The sequence below is a fragment of the Vidua macroura genome, chromosome 30 (assembly GCF_024509145.1).
Source record: "Vidua macroura isolate BioBank_ID:100142 chromosome 30, ASM2450914v1, whole genome shotgun sequence".
Classification (NCBI taxonomy): domain Eukaryota; kingdom Metazoa; phylum Chordata; class Aves; order Passeriformes; family Viduidae; genus Vidua; species Vidua macroura.
The window spans coordinates 469,454-486,734 of record NC_071600.1 but is presented as its reverse complement, the minus strand read 5'-3'; the positions used below and the strand labels follow the sequence as shown (position 1 = coordinate 486,734).

The 17,281-nt window shown below is 56.8% G+C and overlaps 4 protein-coding genes across 4 annotated transcripts in view; 2 read left to right on the top strand and 2 right to left on the bottom strand.

The window, feature by feature from the left end:
* LOC128820757 (uncharacterized) overlaps positions 1-8,177 on the top strand; it is a 28,528-nt gene extending 20,351 nt beyond the window's left edge. The window contains exons 4-5 of the mRNA XM_054001587.1: positions 6,175-6,282; positions 7,663-8,177. Of these exons, the coding sequence (XP_053857562.1) occupies positions 6,175-6,282; positions 7,663-7,928 (374 nt within the window). The 3' untranslated portion in view covers positions 7,929-8,177. The remainder of the gene's footprint in view (positions 1-6,174; positions 6,283-7,662) is intronic.
* On the bottom strand, positions 247-3,930 carry LOC128820750 (zinc finger protein 239-like). The gene is made up of 2 exons (XM_054001579.1): positions 3,827-3,930; positions 247-3,175 (listed from the first exon to the last, which is right to left on the bottom strand). Exon 2 carries the CDS (start codon positions 3,154-3,156, stop codon positions 2,266-2,268), a length of 891 nt encoding a protein of 296 aa, XP_053857554.1. The 5' UTR covers positions 3,157-3,175; positions 3,827-3,930; the 3' UTR covers positions 247-2,265.
* A 1,618-nt stretch (positions 8,178-9,795) lies between the features above and the next one.
* Positions 9,796-13,614, bottom strand: LOC128820661 (replication initiator 1-like). The gene is made up of 8 exons (XM_054001463.1): positions 13,593-13,614; positions 13,178-13,291; positions 11,445-11,543; positions 10,903-11,010; positions 10,572-10,643; positions 10,412-10,483; positions 10,225-10,323; positions 9,796-9,893 (listed from the first exon to the last, which is right to left on the bottom strand). The coding sequence occupies exons 1-8, from the start codon at positions 13,612-13,614 to the stop codon at positions 9,811-9,813; spliced, it is 669 nt and encodes a 222-aa protein (XP_053857438.1). The 3' UTR covers positions 9,796-9,810.
* Positions 13,615-15,047: 1,433 nt separating this feature from the next.
* LOC128820660 (zinc finger protein 664-like) lies at positions 15,048-17,032 on the top strand. The gene is given in 3 exon segments (XM_054001462.1): positions 15,048-15,261; positions 15,472-15,537; positions 15,724-17,032. Coding segments are annotated over 3 exon segments (1,233 nt in total). The 3' UTR covers positions 16,677-17,032.
* Positions 17,033-17,281: the final 249 nt, after the last annotated feature.

The window sequence follows — 17,281 nt, the reverse complement described above, 5'->3', positions numbered from 1 at the left end:
GACCCTGGGGATGGGGATGGGGCGTGCGGGGGCAGCTGGGGCCGCACTGGTGGTGCTGGGAGCCCCCCCGGCCGCGGGGGGAGCGGGGGGCGCGGTGAGAAGGGGGGCGGGGACCCCAAATTAAACCAAAGGGGGATCGGGACCCCCACACGGAGCAGGAGGGGCCTGGAACCCCCAAAACCAAACACGGGGGAGGGGAGTGGGGATTGGGGGAACGATGGGGAAGGGGCGGGAGAGCGGGGAAAGAGGGGGATGGGACCCCCAAACAGGATCAAGCCAACTTGTGGTGGCCACCTCTATACGTGGATGGTAGCCAAAGGTAGCCAGTGGTAGCCAATGCTTTTTCCCAGTCCATGTGATCCCAGGCTGTGCAATCCCAGCCCATCTGGTTCCAATCCATATAATCCCAACCCAGTTTATCCCAGTCTGTATCATCCTGATCTGTATGGTCCCATTCCAAAAGATCCCAGCCCATATTTGATCCTGGTCCAGGTGATCCCAGTCTGTGCAATCCCAGCCCATATTTGATCCCAGCCCATATTGGATCCCAGTCCAGGTGATCCCAGTCTGTGCAATCCCAGCCCATATTTGATCCCAGCCCATATTGGATCCCGGTCCAGGTGATCCCAGTCTGTGCAATCCCAGCCCATATTTGATCCCGGTCCAGGTGATCCCAGTCTGTGCAATCCCAGCCCATATTTGATCCCAGCCCATATTGGATCCCGGTCTGTGTGGTCCTGCACACACTCCCGGGGTCTGGAATTCCAGTTCCCAGCCAGGAAAAAATGTTCCTGCCCTTCAACTTCCTTCCTATCCTTTCAACAAATTATAATAAAACTATAAATAATAAATTTTAATTCAAATTAAATAAATTGCAATAAAAATGAAATACAATAGTTTTAACTCTTACTTACAATACTCCAATAATGATTCGACCCAAAACAACAATAACTATTACTATGGCATTGCCAATGAATATAAATAAACACATTATATACCAAGAAATACCTTTTGAAAGTTTGAACTCAGTAACTCATAGACTTTAGATAAAAAATATCTAAAAAAACTAACATACAATCTAACAAACCTTATAAAACAATTCATATTACAAATATACTAAACACAAAACCAAACACCACTATAATTTCTCATACATTTTAACCAAACAATTAAGCATTAAAAACACCCTTAAGTACTCTAAAAAAATTAAAATTATTAAAAAAAAATAATTGCAGATGGTGGTTGTATTTGGATATTGGCTTTTGGGTTGTTTGGGTTAGATGATTTTTAAAAAGGGATTTTTATAGGAACTTAACCAGCTGAGAAGGTGGCACTGCAAACAGAACTGACTGAAAATGAAGGGGACAGAAATCAGTAAGTCTGAAAGTTTTATTTGCCATCAAATACATCCCACCCAGCCAGCCCCACACAATCCCCATCCCACCGCTCCAAACTGGGATCCCACTTCTCCCAATCTCCTCCCAACCCCATCTCACCCTGGCAGCTGTGGAATTGAGTGAGCTTTGTGTGGGATTGAGTTTTTTCAGGTGGGAACGAGCAATTTGAGGTGGGATTGAGCCTTTATGGGTTAAAATTCAGTTGCTTCAGTGGGATTGAGTGGTTTTGAGGTGACAGATCCACCCCTCTTGGCTTCTGAAATGCAAAGAGATGGAGAACATGCCCAAAATCCCCCCAGAACACACAAATGCTCCAGAACTGTTGCAGCTGAGTTCATGGTGTCCAGGGAGGTGCAGCTGCCACTGCCAGGAACAAACGAGACAGGTCTTGGTTTCACAAAGCTCCAGAATCCATTTCTTACCCCCGAGAGACAGGGCAAAGGCAGGGCCGTGGGGTTTGTACAGGGTATCCCAGGGGGGGAGTTAGGGTTTGGGGCAAGGGAGGAGTTATCAGCAACACAAGAAGGGTGAGATCAAACTCCTGCCTCTTAGCAACAGGGGCACTCCACACAGAATGTGTCCCCAAATCCTAAATTCCCCCTCAAACACCTGTGAAATGGTGGGACTTCAGATATTTTGGATCAATTTCTTTCATTTAACTCTGTTTTAGTTATTTTTAAGGGATAAAGATGAATCACAAGAAAATTAAGGCCAAAACAAAAGGAGAAGCAGGCAGGTGTGCTCCCAACATGGATCACAGGGAATGTGGGTCACCAGGGCTGTACCCAGCGTGGGTCCTGCAGTGGGGGATGGAGCTGGAGCAGCACACGAAGCTCTTTCCGCACTCAGGGCACTCGCAGGGCTTCCCTTACCGGTGCCTCCGTTGGTGTTGGGTCAAGGTAGAGCTCTGTGAGAAGCTCTTCCCACACTGGGGACACTCGTAGGGCCTCTCCCCGGTGTGGATGTGCCGGTGGCTGATGAGGTGGGACTTCTGCCTGAATCCCTTCCCGCAGTCAGGGCAGCAGAAGGGCCTCTCCTCCGTGTGAACCCGATAGTGCTTGAGGAGATCGGAGCTGGTCTTAAACCTCTTCCCACACTTGGAACACTCGTAGGGCCTCTCCCCAGTGTGGCTCACCTGGTGCTGGATCAGGCTGGATCTCTGGCAGAAGCTCTTCCCACACTTCTCACACTTGTAGGGCCTCTCCCCAGTGTGGGTCCTCTGGTGACTGACGAATTTTGACTTCTGCTTGAATCCCTTCCCGCAGTTAGGGCAGTGGAAAGGCCTCTCCTCTGTGTGACTCCGATAGTGCAGGAGGCGATCGGAGCTGGTCTTAAACCCCTTCCCACACTCAGAACACTCGTAGGGCCTCTCCCCAGTGTGGGTCCTCTGGTGCACGATCAGCTGGGAGCTGTACCTGAAACTCTTCCCACACTCCAAGCACTTGTGGGGCTTCTCCCCATCATGGAGCTGCTCATGGACCACCAGCTCCGAGCTCTGGCTCCATCTCCGGCCGCCTCCCCAGCCCAGGCTGGGTCTTTCCTCCTCAGATCCCCGTGATCTGCATTTGCAGCCCCTCCTCGTGCAGCATGTCCGGGGCTTTTCCTCCCCATTGGGCTCCGGCGCCGTGGAGCTGCTCAAAACGGCCTCTTCCATGAGGTTCTGCCACGGGGATTTGTCCTCCCTGCTCTCCATCCTCAGCTCCTGCTCTGGGAGAGGAAGGACAAGGAGAGGGTCTTCCTCTTCTTCGCAGCCTGCCATGTGCTAGGAATGGGAAATCCTGGTTTGGGGAAAACAAGGGATGAGCACACTGACTTTGAAGGTCCCTCTGCCTGAGTACATCTCTAGAAGTCACCGGCCACCTGGGCTCCATAAAAACCTCCCAAACACCAAGATTCAGCCCTGAAAAAGCCTCCCAGGAGTCCCCGGTCCCTGCTCCCTCCCCTCTGCTCTTCGGGGTTCCCCCCTGTCCCAGCTGCTGGGGGTCACGCTTGGATTGGGGGTCCCCCTTCTCCTTGCTGCCCGCCCTCCCCAGGCTGCTGGGAGTCCCAGCAATCCCAAAAGCTCCCCCCTCTTGGCTCTCCCCATTTAGGGCTGCCGGGGCTTTTTGGGCTCCCGGGCTCCCCTTCTTCTCTGCTTTGGGCTGCAGCGGCTCCAAGGAGTCCCCCCTGCCCCTCTCCAGGCTCTTGAGGGTCCCGCCCATGGCGGCGCTCCCCCCTCTCTGGGCTCCCCACTTTGGGCTCCTGGGGGACACAGGGCTCTGCTCCTCCAGGCTGCCTCTGCCGGCAGCCGCCACCGGGACGCCCCATGTCCCCCCAAGGGGCCTTTTCCGCTCAGCTTTGCACTTCTTCATTCTCCAAACATCCCCCCACAAAAACCCAACCCAGGAACCTTCCAGGATATCTGGCCCGAGCTCCCCCTCCCCGCTCACCTGCGGGATGGGGGGCGATGATCCCACAGGTGGGGGCTGCGAATTCAGGGAGGGCTCGACCGCGTGAATCCTTCTGCTTGCCTTGACCCGCCTTTGTCCCTCCTCTTCCTCTTCCTGCCGCTCCTCCTCTTCCACCCCCCCCTCCTCCTCCCTAACCCCACCTCCTTCTCATCTTCCATCCATCCCCTTCCAGCCCTCCTCTTCGATCCCCCCTCCTCTTTTTCTCTAAGCCCACCTCCTTCTCCTATTTCCATCCCCCCTTTCCATCCTCTATAAGCCCACCTCCTCCTCCTCCTCCATCCCTGCCCTTCCCTCCCTCCTTCTCCTCCCCCAGGAGCAGCGACACCCTCGGTGCCCCGTTCCCGCAGCCCTCGCAGCCCGCGCCAGGAGCGGGGATGGAGCCGGGCCAGGTCGGGATGGGCAGCGCGGGGCTCTCGGCTGCTCCCACCCGCTGTTCCAGGGGGGAACCCGGCCCGGCAAAAGGAGAGGCAAACTGGGAAAACTGGGGGCTGCACATCCCAACTGGGCCTTGCTGGGGACCCTGCCTGGGCACTGCCAGCCCTTGGGGCTCCTCTCGGGACATCCGGGAGGGGGGAACGCACAGAGGGCTGGGGGATGCCAGGAGTGGCAGCACTGAGAGGGACTGGGCTCTACTGGGATCATACTGAGGTCATACTGGGAGTGACTGGACTTATACTGGGAGTGTCTGAGAGTGACTGGGAACACACCCTGCACATCATCCCCCATACTCGGGGTGAGTGGCAGCAACTGGGAGCACGGTGGGAGCAAATGGCATCATACTGGGACTGACTGGGTTGATCTAGCTGGAGGCAACTGGGGCCCCGGGAGCCCCAAACCCCTCCATCCCTAAATGGGGAGATGGAAAAGGGGGGAGCTTTTTATATTCCTGGGACTCCTGGGGAGGGTGGAGATTGAGTAGACAGGGAGCCCCAATCCAAGCGTGACCCCCAGCAGCGGGGACAGGGGGGAACCCCAAACGGCAAAGGTGAGGGACCAGGGGCAGGGAACTCCTGGGAGGCTTTTTCAGGGCTGAATCTTGGTGTTTGGGAGGTTTTTATGGAGCCCAGGTGGCCGGGGATTTCTAGAGATGGACTTGGGCAGAGGGACCTTCAAAATCAACGTGCTCATCCCTTGTTTTTCCCAAAGCAGGATTTCCCATTCCCAAGCCTTGGCTGCATGGAAGAGGAGGCTGTGAGGAAGAGGAAGATACCCCGGGACAGCCAGGCAGGTGAGGAGGAAGTCAGTGCCCCTTTCCCCCTCTCTCCTGTTCCATCTCCCAGCCCAGCACGGCCCCCGGCTGCAGGACAGCCCCACTGCTGGATTATGGGAAGAGCTTCAGGCAGAGCTCCCACCTGATCCAGCACCTGAGGATCCACACCAGGGAAAGGCCCTACAAGTCTGGGGAGTGTGGGAAGGGTTTCAGCTACAGCTCCCACCTCGTCATCCACCAACACAGCCACACTGGGGAGAGGCCCTACGAGTGTCCCGAGTGTGCAAAGAGGTTTCAGACCAGCTCCACTCTCCTCAAGCACCAGCGGATTCACACGGAGGAGAGGCCCTTCCACTGCCCAAACTGCAGGAAGGGCTTCAAGCACAACTCCAACCTCATCACCCACCGGCGCATCCACACCAGGGAGAGGCCCTGTGAGTGTGGGGAATGTGGGATGAGCTTCAGCCAGAGCTCCAGCCTGATCTGCCACCAGAGCATCCACACTGGGGAGAGGCCCTACGAGTGTCCCCAGTGTGGGAAGAGCTTCTCCAGGAGCTCTGACTTGACCCAACACCAACAGAGCCACCGGTAAGGGAAGCCCTGCGAGTGCCCTGAGTGTGGGAAGGGCTTCGTGCACTGCTCCACCTTCATCCCCCACTGGAGCACTCACCAGAGCCCTGGTGACCCACATTCCCTGTGATCTGTGTTGGGAAGACACCTGGCTGCTTGTCCTTTTGGTTTGGCCCTGATTTTCTTTTGATTCATCTTCTTCCCTTTAAAACAGACAAAACTGGGGTAAAAGTCAACAAATTCATCAAAGGCATCTTAAGCCTCACTCTTTGCTATTGTTTCAGGGGAATCTGGGATTCAGGGAGATACTTGGGAGGATCTGCACCACGGGCCATGCACACCCTGAGATCCTCTGCAATTTCCCGGTCTCTGAGCACATCTGGAGGGGCAGCTGTTTGGAGGAGGGAGGGCCCTGGAGCAGCCCCAATAACCTGGTCTTTAGCCTGAATCTCATCCATGACATGGACAAGCATTGCCTCCTGAAGATGCCACCTTCCCATTGGGAAACAGCCCCACCTGACCCAGCTGTCCCTTCTCCTTCCCCCAGAGATGGAAGGAGAGGCTGTGCTGAAGGCTGAGTTTCCCAGAGCAAGCAGTGGCCCATTGGCAGCCTCTGCTGCAGGAAGGGAGGCGATGCCAGGCACAGTCACAGGAGGTAATTGCTGTGCCTCTGGGCCTGAGCCCTGCTGAGGCTTGAGCTGCCCTCCCTGTGGCTTTGCAGTCTGGGCACACAGCATTACCTGAGCCCCTTGCAGTGCTCACTTCCCCATAGAAGGGGATCCCAGCGCACCATGGAACATTTCCCACGCGTGCTCCTTTCTAGACTGGGACCGTGACTTGCATCATTTGGAAAGACTGGCAAAACACGGTTCAAGGGTCTTGGAGCTTGGTGAAGGTAGGTTATCAGCAACCCTTTCCTAACAGAGTAATCATTCTCCAGAGTGATATTCATGTGTGATTTCCTTTAAGATGCCTTGAAGTTTGATGGATTTTGGAAATCCTGTCCTCCAAATTTCTACTCCTGTGCCCAACAGTCATCCCACAGAATGGCTGTCAGTGGCAGGAAGGAGCATTTAGCTGTCCATCTTCCTTCCGTGTGCAATTCCAGTGTGCGCTTCCGTGTGCTCTGTGCAACCACGGAGAAGAGCAGAGAGGGAAGGGGCCGGGCCCAGGGCTGTGCCCCGGGGCTGTGCCTTTTGCAGCTCCTTTGCCGGCCCCGGGGTGCCTGAGCTGCTCCTGCTGCTGCTGCCAAGCCCTGGCCCTGCATGGGGCTGGGTTTAGAGCTGCTGGCAGCTCCAGGGAATCCTTTCTCCCCTGAGGACGGCCCTGCAAGGGGCTCCTTCCATGCCAGTGTGGGGCCACCGCAGGCACGTGGTCCCCCTGGCCCTGCTCCTGAGTGGAAGGCAGAGCTGAGGGAGTGCTTTGGAGGGCACCAATCACCCAGGGGCACTCACTGCCACTCTGGCCTGAGGGGACATGGAACAACTTTCTGTTAAGGTCCTTCTCCATGGAAGAACTCAGACACTGGAGACAAGAAATCCCTGGAGGCAGCCAGACACCTAGACCAGATGCTGAGTGATCTGGAGAGACGCCGTGGTGGGTGCATTTCCCTCAGCCTTCCCCTGGGACTCAGCAGCCGGGGGCTTTCCCTGCACATCTGGACACGCCGTGCCCAGCACAGAGGGAAGGGATCCATGGCAGCCTGGCTGCCCCGCTGCTGCTTTCCTGCCCTGCAGGGCTGTTTCCCAGCCTGGCCTGGCTGCAGCTTCTCCCCAGCCTCTGCAGGAAGGCATTTGGCACCAGCTGACAGGGAGCCCAAACTACACCATGGGTCTTCAATCCCCTACAATTTCCCTCTCTGGCACGTCAGGAGTGGCAGCTGTTTGGAGAAGGGAGGGCCCTGTGGCAGCCCCAGGAGCCGTGGCCTTTTCCTGATCCTTATCCATGTCTTTGAAAAGTAGAACTTCCTGAAGATGCCATCTCTCCAATGGGGAATGGTTCCACCTGATCCAGCTGTCCCTTTTCCTTTCTCCAGAGATGGGCCAAAGGGCTTTGCTGAAGGCAGCACTTCCTGAAGGAAGCAATTGCTCTGTGCCAGCCCCCGATACACGAAGGGAGGAGATGCCAGACAGTGCCACAGAAGGTGATTGCTGTGCCAGGCTCAGCCAGGCTGAGCAATCCTGCTGGGGTCCCTCAGTGGGAGACACGTCCCGAAACCTGGGAGTGGCTGCACGGGGTGCCCATGGTGGGGAAAGGGCAGAGAGGGAGAGCAAGGCTCCCGTGTGTCCTGACAGGGCCTGACTCTGTCCCCTGGGGCTGGGGGAGCTGTCCCAGGGCAGGGAGGGCCAGGGCTGGCAGGGGCTGCTCAGGGATGGGTTTGGTCCATGTCCCTCAAAGCAGCGACTGCCCAAGCAGCTGCGCTGGCCCCGGGCTCTCCTCCCGGCCTGCTGGGCTTTGTTGGGTGGCACAGCCTGTGCCAAGGGGCGGCAAGGGGCCTGCAGGCCCCAGCTCTGGGGGAAACTGAGAACGTCCTGGCCGTATCCACTGTGCTGCCAGCTCAGCAGTGGGGCACAGCACGGGCTCACGCTCCCCACTGCTCCAACGAACGCAGCCGACCCCACAACACGTGTTCCTGATACCCAGAAAAACATCAGAACGGGTTGCTTTGGGGAACACCTGGTTTGCCCATGATAAGAGCAAGTTTGGCCTTCTATTTCTGCCAGGAAATGATTTGGAAGTGCTCAAGTAAACCTCAGCTGAGAGCTTCCCAAATCAGCTCTTCTGTTGCAATAAAGAGATGGAGCCGTCACCCCAGTGTCCAGGTGGTAGCAGCAGCAAAGCCCGGCCGGCACCAGCGCTGGCTGAGCTCCGTGCCCAGGAGCAGCCGTGGATGCCCACGGTGAGGGCAGGCAGGAGCCAGGCAGGGGCCACTGTGAGCAGCAGCGGGGCCCCGAGGGGCTGGGGGAGCCCATGCTGAGCATCCCTGGGCTGAGGGCACATTTCCTCCAGTGGGATCATCTGGGCCTGCACTTCATGAGGCACACAGGGATGTTTTGGGCTCTCTGCTGAGCTGTGCAGGGATGCCTCATGAGGCACAGAGGGATGTTTTGGGCTCTCTGCTGAGCTGGGCAGGGATCCCTCATGAGGCACACAGGGATGTTTTGGGCTCTCTGCTGAGCTGTGCAGGGATCCCTCATGAGGCACACAGGAGTATTTCTGGCCTCTCCTAAGCTGTCCAGGGATCCCTCATGAGCTGTGCACCAGGGTAAATGTCAGGGGGTTTTTTACTCTTCACAGCACAGCAAAGGGACACTTGGCCAAGGTTTTGCAAGGCTGGGAGAAAGCCTCTTGCAAAGCCTGGGGCCCAAAAGGCTGTGGGCACAGCGGCCGGGCGGAGCCCATCCCCTGGGGCCAGGCTGGGCTGCTCAGGCCGGGCCGGGCCGGGCCGGGCCGGGCCAGGCCAGGGCCCCGGCAGGGAAGGGCCGCGGCCCTGGGCTCTGATGAGGCTGCTGAGCTCCGCCCTGGCCCTGTGCTGCAGCCCAAGACATTTCCAGCCAGGGCCGTGCCCTGGGCCACAGGAGGCACCGGGGCTACAAGTGAGGCCGCGCCTTCTGGCTCTCAAGGGGGCTGGCTCTGTTCCCTGGGAGGATGCAGAGCCTTGTGCCTCGGCCTGATGGGGCAAAAATCCCCCCAACATCCCTCTGTTTGCAAAAATAAAGGCTTTGCGCTCATTATGAGGAAAAGCTGTATGGGTGGCCTGCAGCTAATGTTCTTTTGTTGGCTGGACCCCAGTCCGTGCTCAGGTCTCAATGACTGACCCAGCCCCAAGCTGCTCTTAAGACTGATTTGATCAAAGGCACTGAAGCTCTGTTGATTACTGTGAAAAACACTAATTACTTGGTTTCCAAATTTTTTAAAGTTTAATAATAAGAATATGGTTATAAAAATAGTAATACAGTTAGAGTAATAAAAATTTAGAGTTAGGACAATTACAAGACAATAAAAAGCCAAGAATTACGGATGTCCGGATGCTCTCGGGCCCTTAAGCCACGACAAGCATGCCTTGTGAACCAAGTAATCACCTTAAAAGCAATAGCCTGTTGCATATACAAAACACTTCATGATTATGAATATATTTTATTTAAAACAAGAAATTCCTCTGGTACTTGTCAAAAAGTTTCTGTTAATCCCCAGGCATCTTCAAGTCTAAGTCACGCTTGAAGAAGTTTGTTTCTGTTGATAAGGAAAGCCATAAATTCCTCTCCTCTGGAAAATTTAGGGGTTTCTGTAATTGTTATTTTTGTGCGAAGAATTCCTTCATTACCTCATTTCTTTCTTGAGCTAGTTAAAAAGAATTTTACATAGTATGGTTTCTATTTTAACATTGTGTTATAACCTAAAAATACATTCAGCACACTACTTGAGAGCATTAATACAGCATAACTTTCCAACATTACACATATAATATTCATTGAAACATTTGCGAAAAGCCAATCATAAAATATGCATTTTTCACACTGGGCACGGCGTGTCCAGATGTGCAGAGAAAGCCCCCGGCTGCTGAGTCCCAGGGCAAGGCTGAGGGAAATGCACCCACCACGGCGTCTCTCCAGATCATTCAGCATCTGGTCCATGTGTTGGGATGCCTCCAGGGACTTCATGTGTTTAGTAGCTCTGTTCCTCCCTCTCGGCGGACCTTAAGAGAATGCATGTCCATTTCCCCCGGAATGGATCCCACAAAAGCAGGGCTCAGCCTGTGGGGTCAGCAGGGACACACAACTCACCCCTGCGATGGGAGCCGGGCTTGTGCGCAGCAACCAGGAAAGGAGCCTGAAAAGTCCTCCCTGCAGACACACCTGTAACTCAACAGGCACAGGAGCTAATGTCACCTGCTTCCTGCCAGGTTGTCAGTGATTATTCACTGAGGGCAAGTTGAGAAGTTACCTGCAGAAGCTCCCAAGGGTTCCAAACCATCTTCCATCCCAGCTGCTGGAGAAGCCTTGCTAGCATGCTCATCTAGAAGGGATCAGAGATCAGAACCATTTCCTGGTCTGCTGGGATCCCCCGGTGCCTTTGGGAACTGGGCACTGCAAGGGGGTTGGGTAAGGCTGTGGGGGCCAAATTTCCATGGCCATGGCCAAAGCTGCCCAGGGGCCTGGGGAGCTCTGGGCTGGCTCCTGGCCACTCTCCACACTCTTTGCAGGCCCTGTGCAACATCCCTGGAGGGCAGGTACTGCCACACAGCAGAGATGGCAGCTCAAGCCTCAGCAATTACCTCCTCTGACTGTGCCTGGCATCGCCTCACTTCCTGCAGCAGGGGCTGCCAATGGGCCACTGCTTCCTCCAGGAAATGCTGCCTTCAGCACAGCCTTTCGGTTCATCTCTGGAGACAGGAAGAGGCACAGCTGCATTAGATGGAGCCGTTCCCCCTTCTGGGAGATGACATCTTCAAGAGGCAATACTGGACAAACTCATGGTTCAGGAAATCATAAAAACTTTTGGGATTGGCCAGGCCACTCCCTTCTACACACAGGTGCCATTCCTGACGTGCCGGAGACCGGGAAATTGCAGGCATCTTGGGCCCATGGTGCAGTTTGGGCTCCCTGCCAGCTGATGCCAAATGCCTTCCTGCAGAGGCTGGGGAGAAGCTGCAGCCAGGCCAGGCTGGGAAACAGCCCTGCAGGACAGGAAAGCAGCAGCGGGGCAGCCAGGCTGCCATGGATCCCTTCCCTCTGTGCTGGGCACAGCGTGTCCAGATATGCAGGGAAAGCCCCCGGCTGCTGAGTCCCAGGGGAAGGCTGAGGGAAATGCACCCACCACGGCGTCTCTCCAGATCACTCAGCATCTGATCCAGATGTCTGGCTGCCTCCAGGGATTTCTTGTCTCCTGTGTCTGTTTTCTTCCACAGAGGAGGACCTTAACAGAAAGTTGTTCCATGTCCCCCTCAGGCCAGAGTGGCAGTGAGTGCCCCTGGGTGATTGGTGCCCTCCAAAGCACTCCCTCAGCTCTGCCTTCCACTCAGGAGCAGGGCCAGGGGGACCACGTGCCTGCGGTGGCCCCACACTGGCATGGAAGGAGCCCCTTGCAGGGCCATCCTCGGGGGAGAAAAGATTCCCTGGAGCTGCCAGCAGCTCTAAACCCAGCCCAAGGCAGGGCCAGGGCTTGGCAGCAGCAGCAGGAGCAGCTCAGGCACCCCGGGGCCGGCAAAGGAGCTGCAAAAGGCACAGCCCCGGGGCACAGCCCTGGGCCCGGCCCCTTCCCTCTCTGCTCTTCTCCGTGGCTGCACAGAGCACACAGAAGGACCCACTGGAATTGCACACGGAAGGAAGATGGACAGCTAAATGCTCCTTCCTGCCACTGACAGCCATTCTGTGGGATCACTGTTGGGCACAGGAGTAGAAATTTGGAGGACAGGATTTCCAAAATCCATCAAACTTCAAAGCAACTTAAAGGAAATCACACATGAATATCACTCTGGAGAATGATTACTCTGTTAGGAAAGGGTTGCTGATAACCTACCTTCACCAAGCTCCAAGACCCTGAAACTGTGTTTTAGCAGTCTTTCCAAATGATGCAAGTCACGGTCCCAGTCTAGAAAGGAGCACGCGTGGGAAATGTTCCATGGTGCGCTGGGATCCCCTTCTATGGGGAAGTGAGCACTGCAAGGGGCTCAGGTAATGCTGTGTGCCCAGACTGCAAAGCCACAGGGAGGGCAGCTCAAGCCTCAGCAGGGCTCAGGCCCAGAGGCACAGCAATTACCTCCTGTGACTGTGCCTGGCATCGCCTCCCTTCCTGCAGCAGAGGCTGCCAATGGGCCACTGCTTGCTCTGGGAAACTCAGCCTTCAGCACAGCCTCTCCTTCCATCTCTGGGGGAAGGAGAAGGGACAGCTGGGTCAGGTGGGGCTGTTTCCCAATGGGAAGGTGGCATCTTCAGGAGGCAATGCTTGTCCATGTCATGGATGAGATTCAGGCTAAAGACCAGGTTATTGGGGCTGCTCCAGGGCCCTCCCTCCTCCAAACAGCTGCCCCTCCAGATGTGCTCAGAGACCGGGAAATTGCAGAGGATCTCAGGGTGTGCATGGCCCGTGGTGCAGATCCTCCCAAGTATCTCCCTGAATCCCAGATTCCCCTGAAACAATAGCAAAGAGTGAGGCTTAAGATGCCTTTGATGAATTTGTTGACTTTTACCCCAGTTTTGTCTGTTTTAAAGGGAAGAAGATGAATCAAAAGAAAATCAGGGCCAAACCAAAAGGACAAGCAGCCAGGTGTCTTCCCAACACAGATCACAGGGAATGTGGGTCACCAGGGCTCTGGTGGGTGCTCCAATGAGGGATGAAGGTGGAGCAGTGCACGAAGCCCTTCCCACACTCGGGGCACTCGCAGGGCTTCCCTTACCGGTGGCTCTGTTGGTGTTGGGTCAAGTCAGAGCTCCTGGAGAAGTTCTTCCCACACTGGGGACACTCGTAGGGCCTCTCCCCAGTGTGGATGCTCTGGTGGCAGATCAGGCTGGAGCTCTGGCTGAAGCTCATCCCACATTCCCCACACTCACAGGGCCTCTCCCTGGTGTGGATACGCCGGTGGGTGATGAGGTTGGAGTTGTGCTTGAAGCCCTTCCTGCAGTTTGAGCAGTGGAAGGCCTCTCCTCCGTGTGAATCCGCTGGTGCTTGAGGAGAGTGGAGCTGGTCTGAAACCTCTTTGCACACTCGGGACACTCGTAGGGCCTCTCCCCAGTGTGGCTGTGTTGGTGGATGACGAGGTGGGAGATGTAGCTGAAACCCTTCCCACACTCCCCAGACTTGTAGGGCCTTTCCCTGGTGTGGATCCTCAGGTGCTGGATCAGGTGGGAGCTCTGCCTGAAGCTCTTCCCATAATCCGGCAGCGGGGCTGTCCTGCAGCCGGGGGCCGTGCTGGGCTGGGAGATGGAGCAGGAGAGAGGGAGAAAGGGGCACTGACTTCCTCCTCACCTGCCTGGCTGTCCTGGGGCATCTTCCTCTTCCTCACAGCCTCCCTGGGGTTGGGAATGGGAAATCCTGCTTTGGGGAAAACAAGGGATGAGCACATGGGGTTTGAAGATCCCTCTGCCCGAGTCCATCTCCAGAAGTCCCCGGCCACCTGGGGCCTCCCAAACACCAAGATTCAGCCCTGAAAAAGCCTCCCAGGAGTTCCCTGCCCCTGGTCCCTCACCTTTGCTGTTTGGGGTTCCCCCCTGTCCCAGCTGCTGGGGGTCACGCTTGGATTGGGGCTCCCTGTCTACTCAATCTCCACCCTCCCCAGGAGTCCCAGGAATATAAAAAGCTCCCCCCTTTTCCATCTCCCCATTTAGGGATGGAGGGGTTTGGGGCTCCCGGGGCCCCAGTTGCCTCCAGCTAGATCAACCCAGTCAGTCCCAGTATGATGCCATTTGCTCCCACCGTGCTCCCAGTTGCTGCCACTCACCCCGAGTATGGGGGATGATGTGCAGGGTGTGTTCCCAGTCACTCTCAGACACTCCCAGTATAAGTCCAGTCACTCCCAGTATGACCTCAGTATGATCCCAGTGGAGCCCAGTCCCTCCCAGTGCTGCCACTCCTGGCATCCCCCAGCCCTCTGTGCGTTCCCCCCTCCCGGATGTCCCGAGAGGAGCCCCAAGGGCTGGCAGTGCCCAGGCAGGGTCCCCAGCAAGGCCCAGTTGGGATGTGCAGCCCCCAGTTTTCCCAGTTTGCCTCTCCTTTTGCCGGGCCGGGTTCCCCCCTGGAACAGCGGGTGGGAGCAGCCGAGAGCCCCGCGCTGCCCATCCCGACCTGGCCCGGCTCCATCCCCGCTCCTGGCGCGGGCTGCGAGGGCTGCGGGAACGGGGCACCGAGGGTGTCGCTGCTCCTGGGGGAGGAGGAGGAGGGAGGGAAGGGCAGGGATGGAGGAGGAGAAGGAGGTGGGCTTATAGAGAATGGAAACGGGGGATGGAAAGAGGAGAAAGAGGTGGGGTAATGGTCAGGGAGGAGGGGGGATCGAAGAGGAGGGATGGAAGGGGATGGATGGAAGATGGGAAGGAGGTGGGGTTAGGGAGGAGGAGGACGGGGATGGAAGAGGAGGAGCGGCAGGAAGAGGAAGAAGAGGGTCAAAGGCGGATCAAGGCAAGCAGGAGGAAGCACGCGGTCGAACCCTCCCTGAATTCGCAGCCCCCACGTGTGGGATCATCGCCCCCCATCCCGCAGGTGAGCGGGGAGGGGGAGCTCGGGCCAGATATCCTGGAAGGTTCCTGGGTTGGGTTTTTGTGGGGGGATGTTTGGAGAATGAAGAAGTGCAAAGCTGAGCGGAAAAGGCCCCTTGGGGGGACATGGGGCGTCCCGGTGGCGGCTGCCGGCAGAGGCAGCCTGGAGGAGCAGAGCCCTGTGTCCCCCAGGAGCCCAAAGTGGGGAGCCCAGAGAGGGGGGAGCGCCGCCATGGGCGGGACCCTCAAGAGCCTGGAGAGGGGCAGGGGGGACTCCTTGGAGCCGCTGCAGCCCAAAGCAGAGAAGAAGGGGAGCCCGGGAGCCCAAAAAGCCCCGGCAGCCCTAAATGGGGAGAGCCAAGAGGGGGGAGCTTTTGGGATTGCTGGGACTCCCAGCAGCCTGGGGAGGGCGGGCACCGAGGAGAAGGGGGACACCCAATCCAAGCGTGACCCCCAGCAGCTGGGACAGGGGGGAAGCCTGAGCAGCAAAGGGGAGGGAGCAGGGACCAGGGAGCTCCTGGGAGGCTTCTTCAGGGCTGAATCTTGATGTCTGGGAGGTTTTTATGGAGCCCAGGTGGCCGGGGACTTCTAGAGATGGACTTGGGCAAAGGGACCTTCAAAGTCAGTGTGCTCATCCCTTGTTTTCTCCAAACCAGGATTTCCCATTCCCAACCCCTGGGAGGCTGTGAGGAAGAGGAAGGTGCCCCGGGACAGCCAGGCACGTGAGGAGGAAGTCAGTGCCCCTTTCCCCCTCTCTCCTGCTCCATCTCCCAGCCCAGCACGGCCCCCAGCTGCAGGACAGCCCCGCTGCCGGTGCCGTCCTGCCGGGGACACACTGGGGGGATCTCCTTGCCCTTCCCTGTGGCATGGAGGCAAATCCCATCCTCTCCTTGTCCTTCCTCCCCCAGAGCAGGAGCTGAGGATGGAGAGCAGGGAGGACAAATCCCCGCGGCAGAACCTCGTGGAAGAGGCCGTTTTGAGCAGCTCCACGGTGCAGGAACCCAACGGGGAGGAAAAGCCCCGGAGATGCCGCACGAGGAGGGGCTGCAAATGCAGATCACGGGGATCTGAGGAGGAAAGAACCACCCTGGGCTGGGGAGGCGGCCGGAAATGGAACCAGAGCTCGGAGCTGGTGGTCCATGAGCAGCTCCAGGATGGGGAGAAGCCCCACAAGTGCTCGGAGTGTGGGAAGAGCTTCAGGTACAGCTCCCAGCTGATCAGGCACCAGAGGATCCACACTGGGGAGAGGCCCTACGAATGTGGGGAGTGTGGGAAGGGCTTCTGCCTGAGATCCAGCCTGGTCAGCCACCAGGTGAGCCACATTGGGGAACGGCCCTACGAGTGTTCTGAGTGTGGGAAGGGGTTTAAGACCAGCTCCGATCTCCTCCTGCACTATCGGACTCACACAGAGGAGAGGCCTTTCCGCTGCCCCAACTGTGGGAAGGGATTCAAGTACAACCAAAACCTCATGAGGCACCAGAGGATCCACACTGGGGAGAGGCCCTACAAGTGTTCCAAGTGTGGGAAGAGGTTTCATACCAGCTCCAATCTCCTCAAGCACTATCGGGTTCACACGGAGGAGAGGCCCTTCTGCTGCCCTGACTGCGGGAAGGGATTCAGGCAGAAGTCCCACCTCATCCGCCACCGGTGCATCCACACCGGGGAGAGGCCCTACGAGTGTCCCCAGTGTGGGAAGAGCTTCTCACAGAGCTCTAACTTGACCCAACACCAACGGAGGCACCAGTAAGGGAAGCCCTGTGAGTGCCCCGAGTGTGGGAAGAGCTTCGTGTGCTGCTCCAGCTCCGTCCCCCACTGCAGGACCCAGGTTGGGCAGAGCCCTGGTGACCCACATTCCCTGTGATCCATGTTGGGGACAATATTCTGGAGGATAGATGTGGGTTCTGGAGGTATACTGGAGGAGAGATGTGGCTTCTGGGGGTATTTTGGGCAGTGTACTCCATCTCTTTGCCCTCCAAAAGCCAAGAGGGTCACCTCAAAACAACTCAATCCCACTGAAAACAACTCAATTTTAATTCATATGGGCTCAATCCCACCTCAAAATGGCTTGTTCCCAACTCAAAAAAACTCAATCCCATGCCAAACTCACTTGTTTCCACAGCTGCCAGGTTGAGATGGGGTTGGAAGGAGACTGGGAGAAGTGGGATCCCAATTTGGAGCGGTGGGATGGGGATTGTGTGGAGCTGGGTGGCTGGGATGTTTTTGATAGTGAAATCAGACTTACTTCTTTCTGTCCCGTTCATTTTCAGTCCGTGGCAGTTCTGTTTTCAGAGTGCCACCTTCTCAGCTGATTGTGTTTGTGTCCTCCTTTCTCTCCTGCCTCTCTTTGCCTGCTCTCTTTCTCTCTGTGTCTCCCTTGAGCCAGGGCAGCTGCCACCAAAGACCCTGCCCTGATTTAATTCCCAGTGCAGGAGCTGCAACGACCATGGGTGAAGTTAGGAAGGCTGG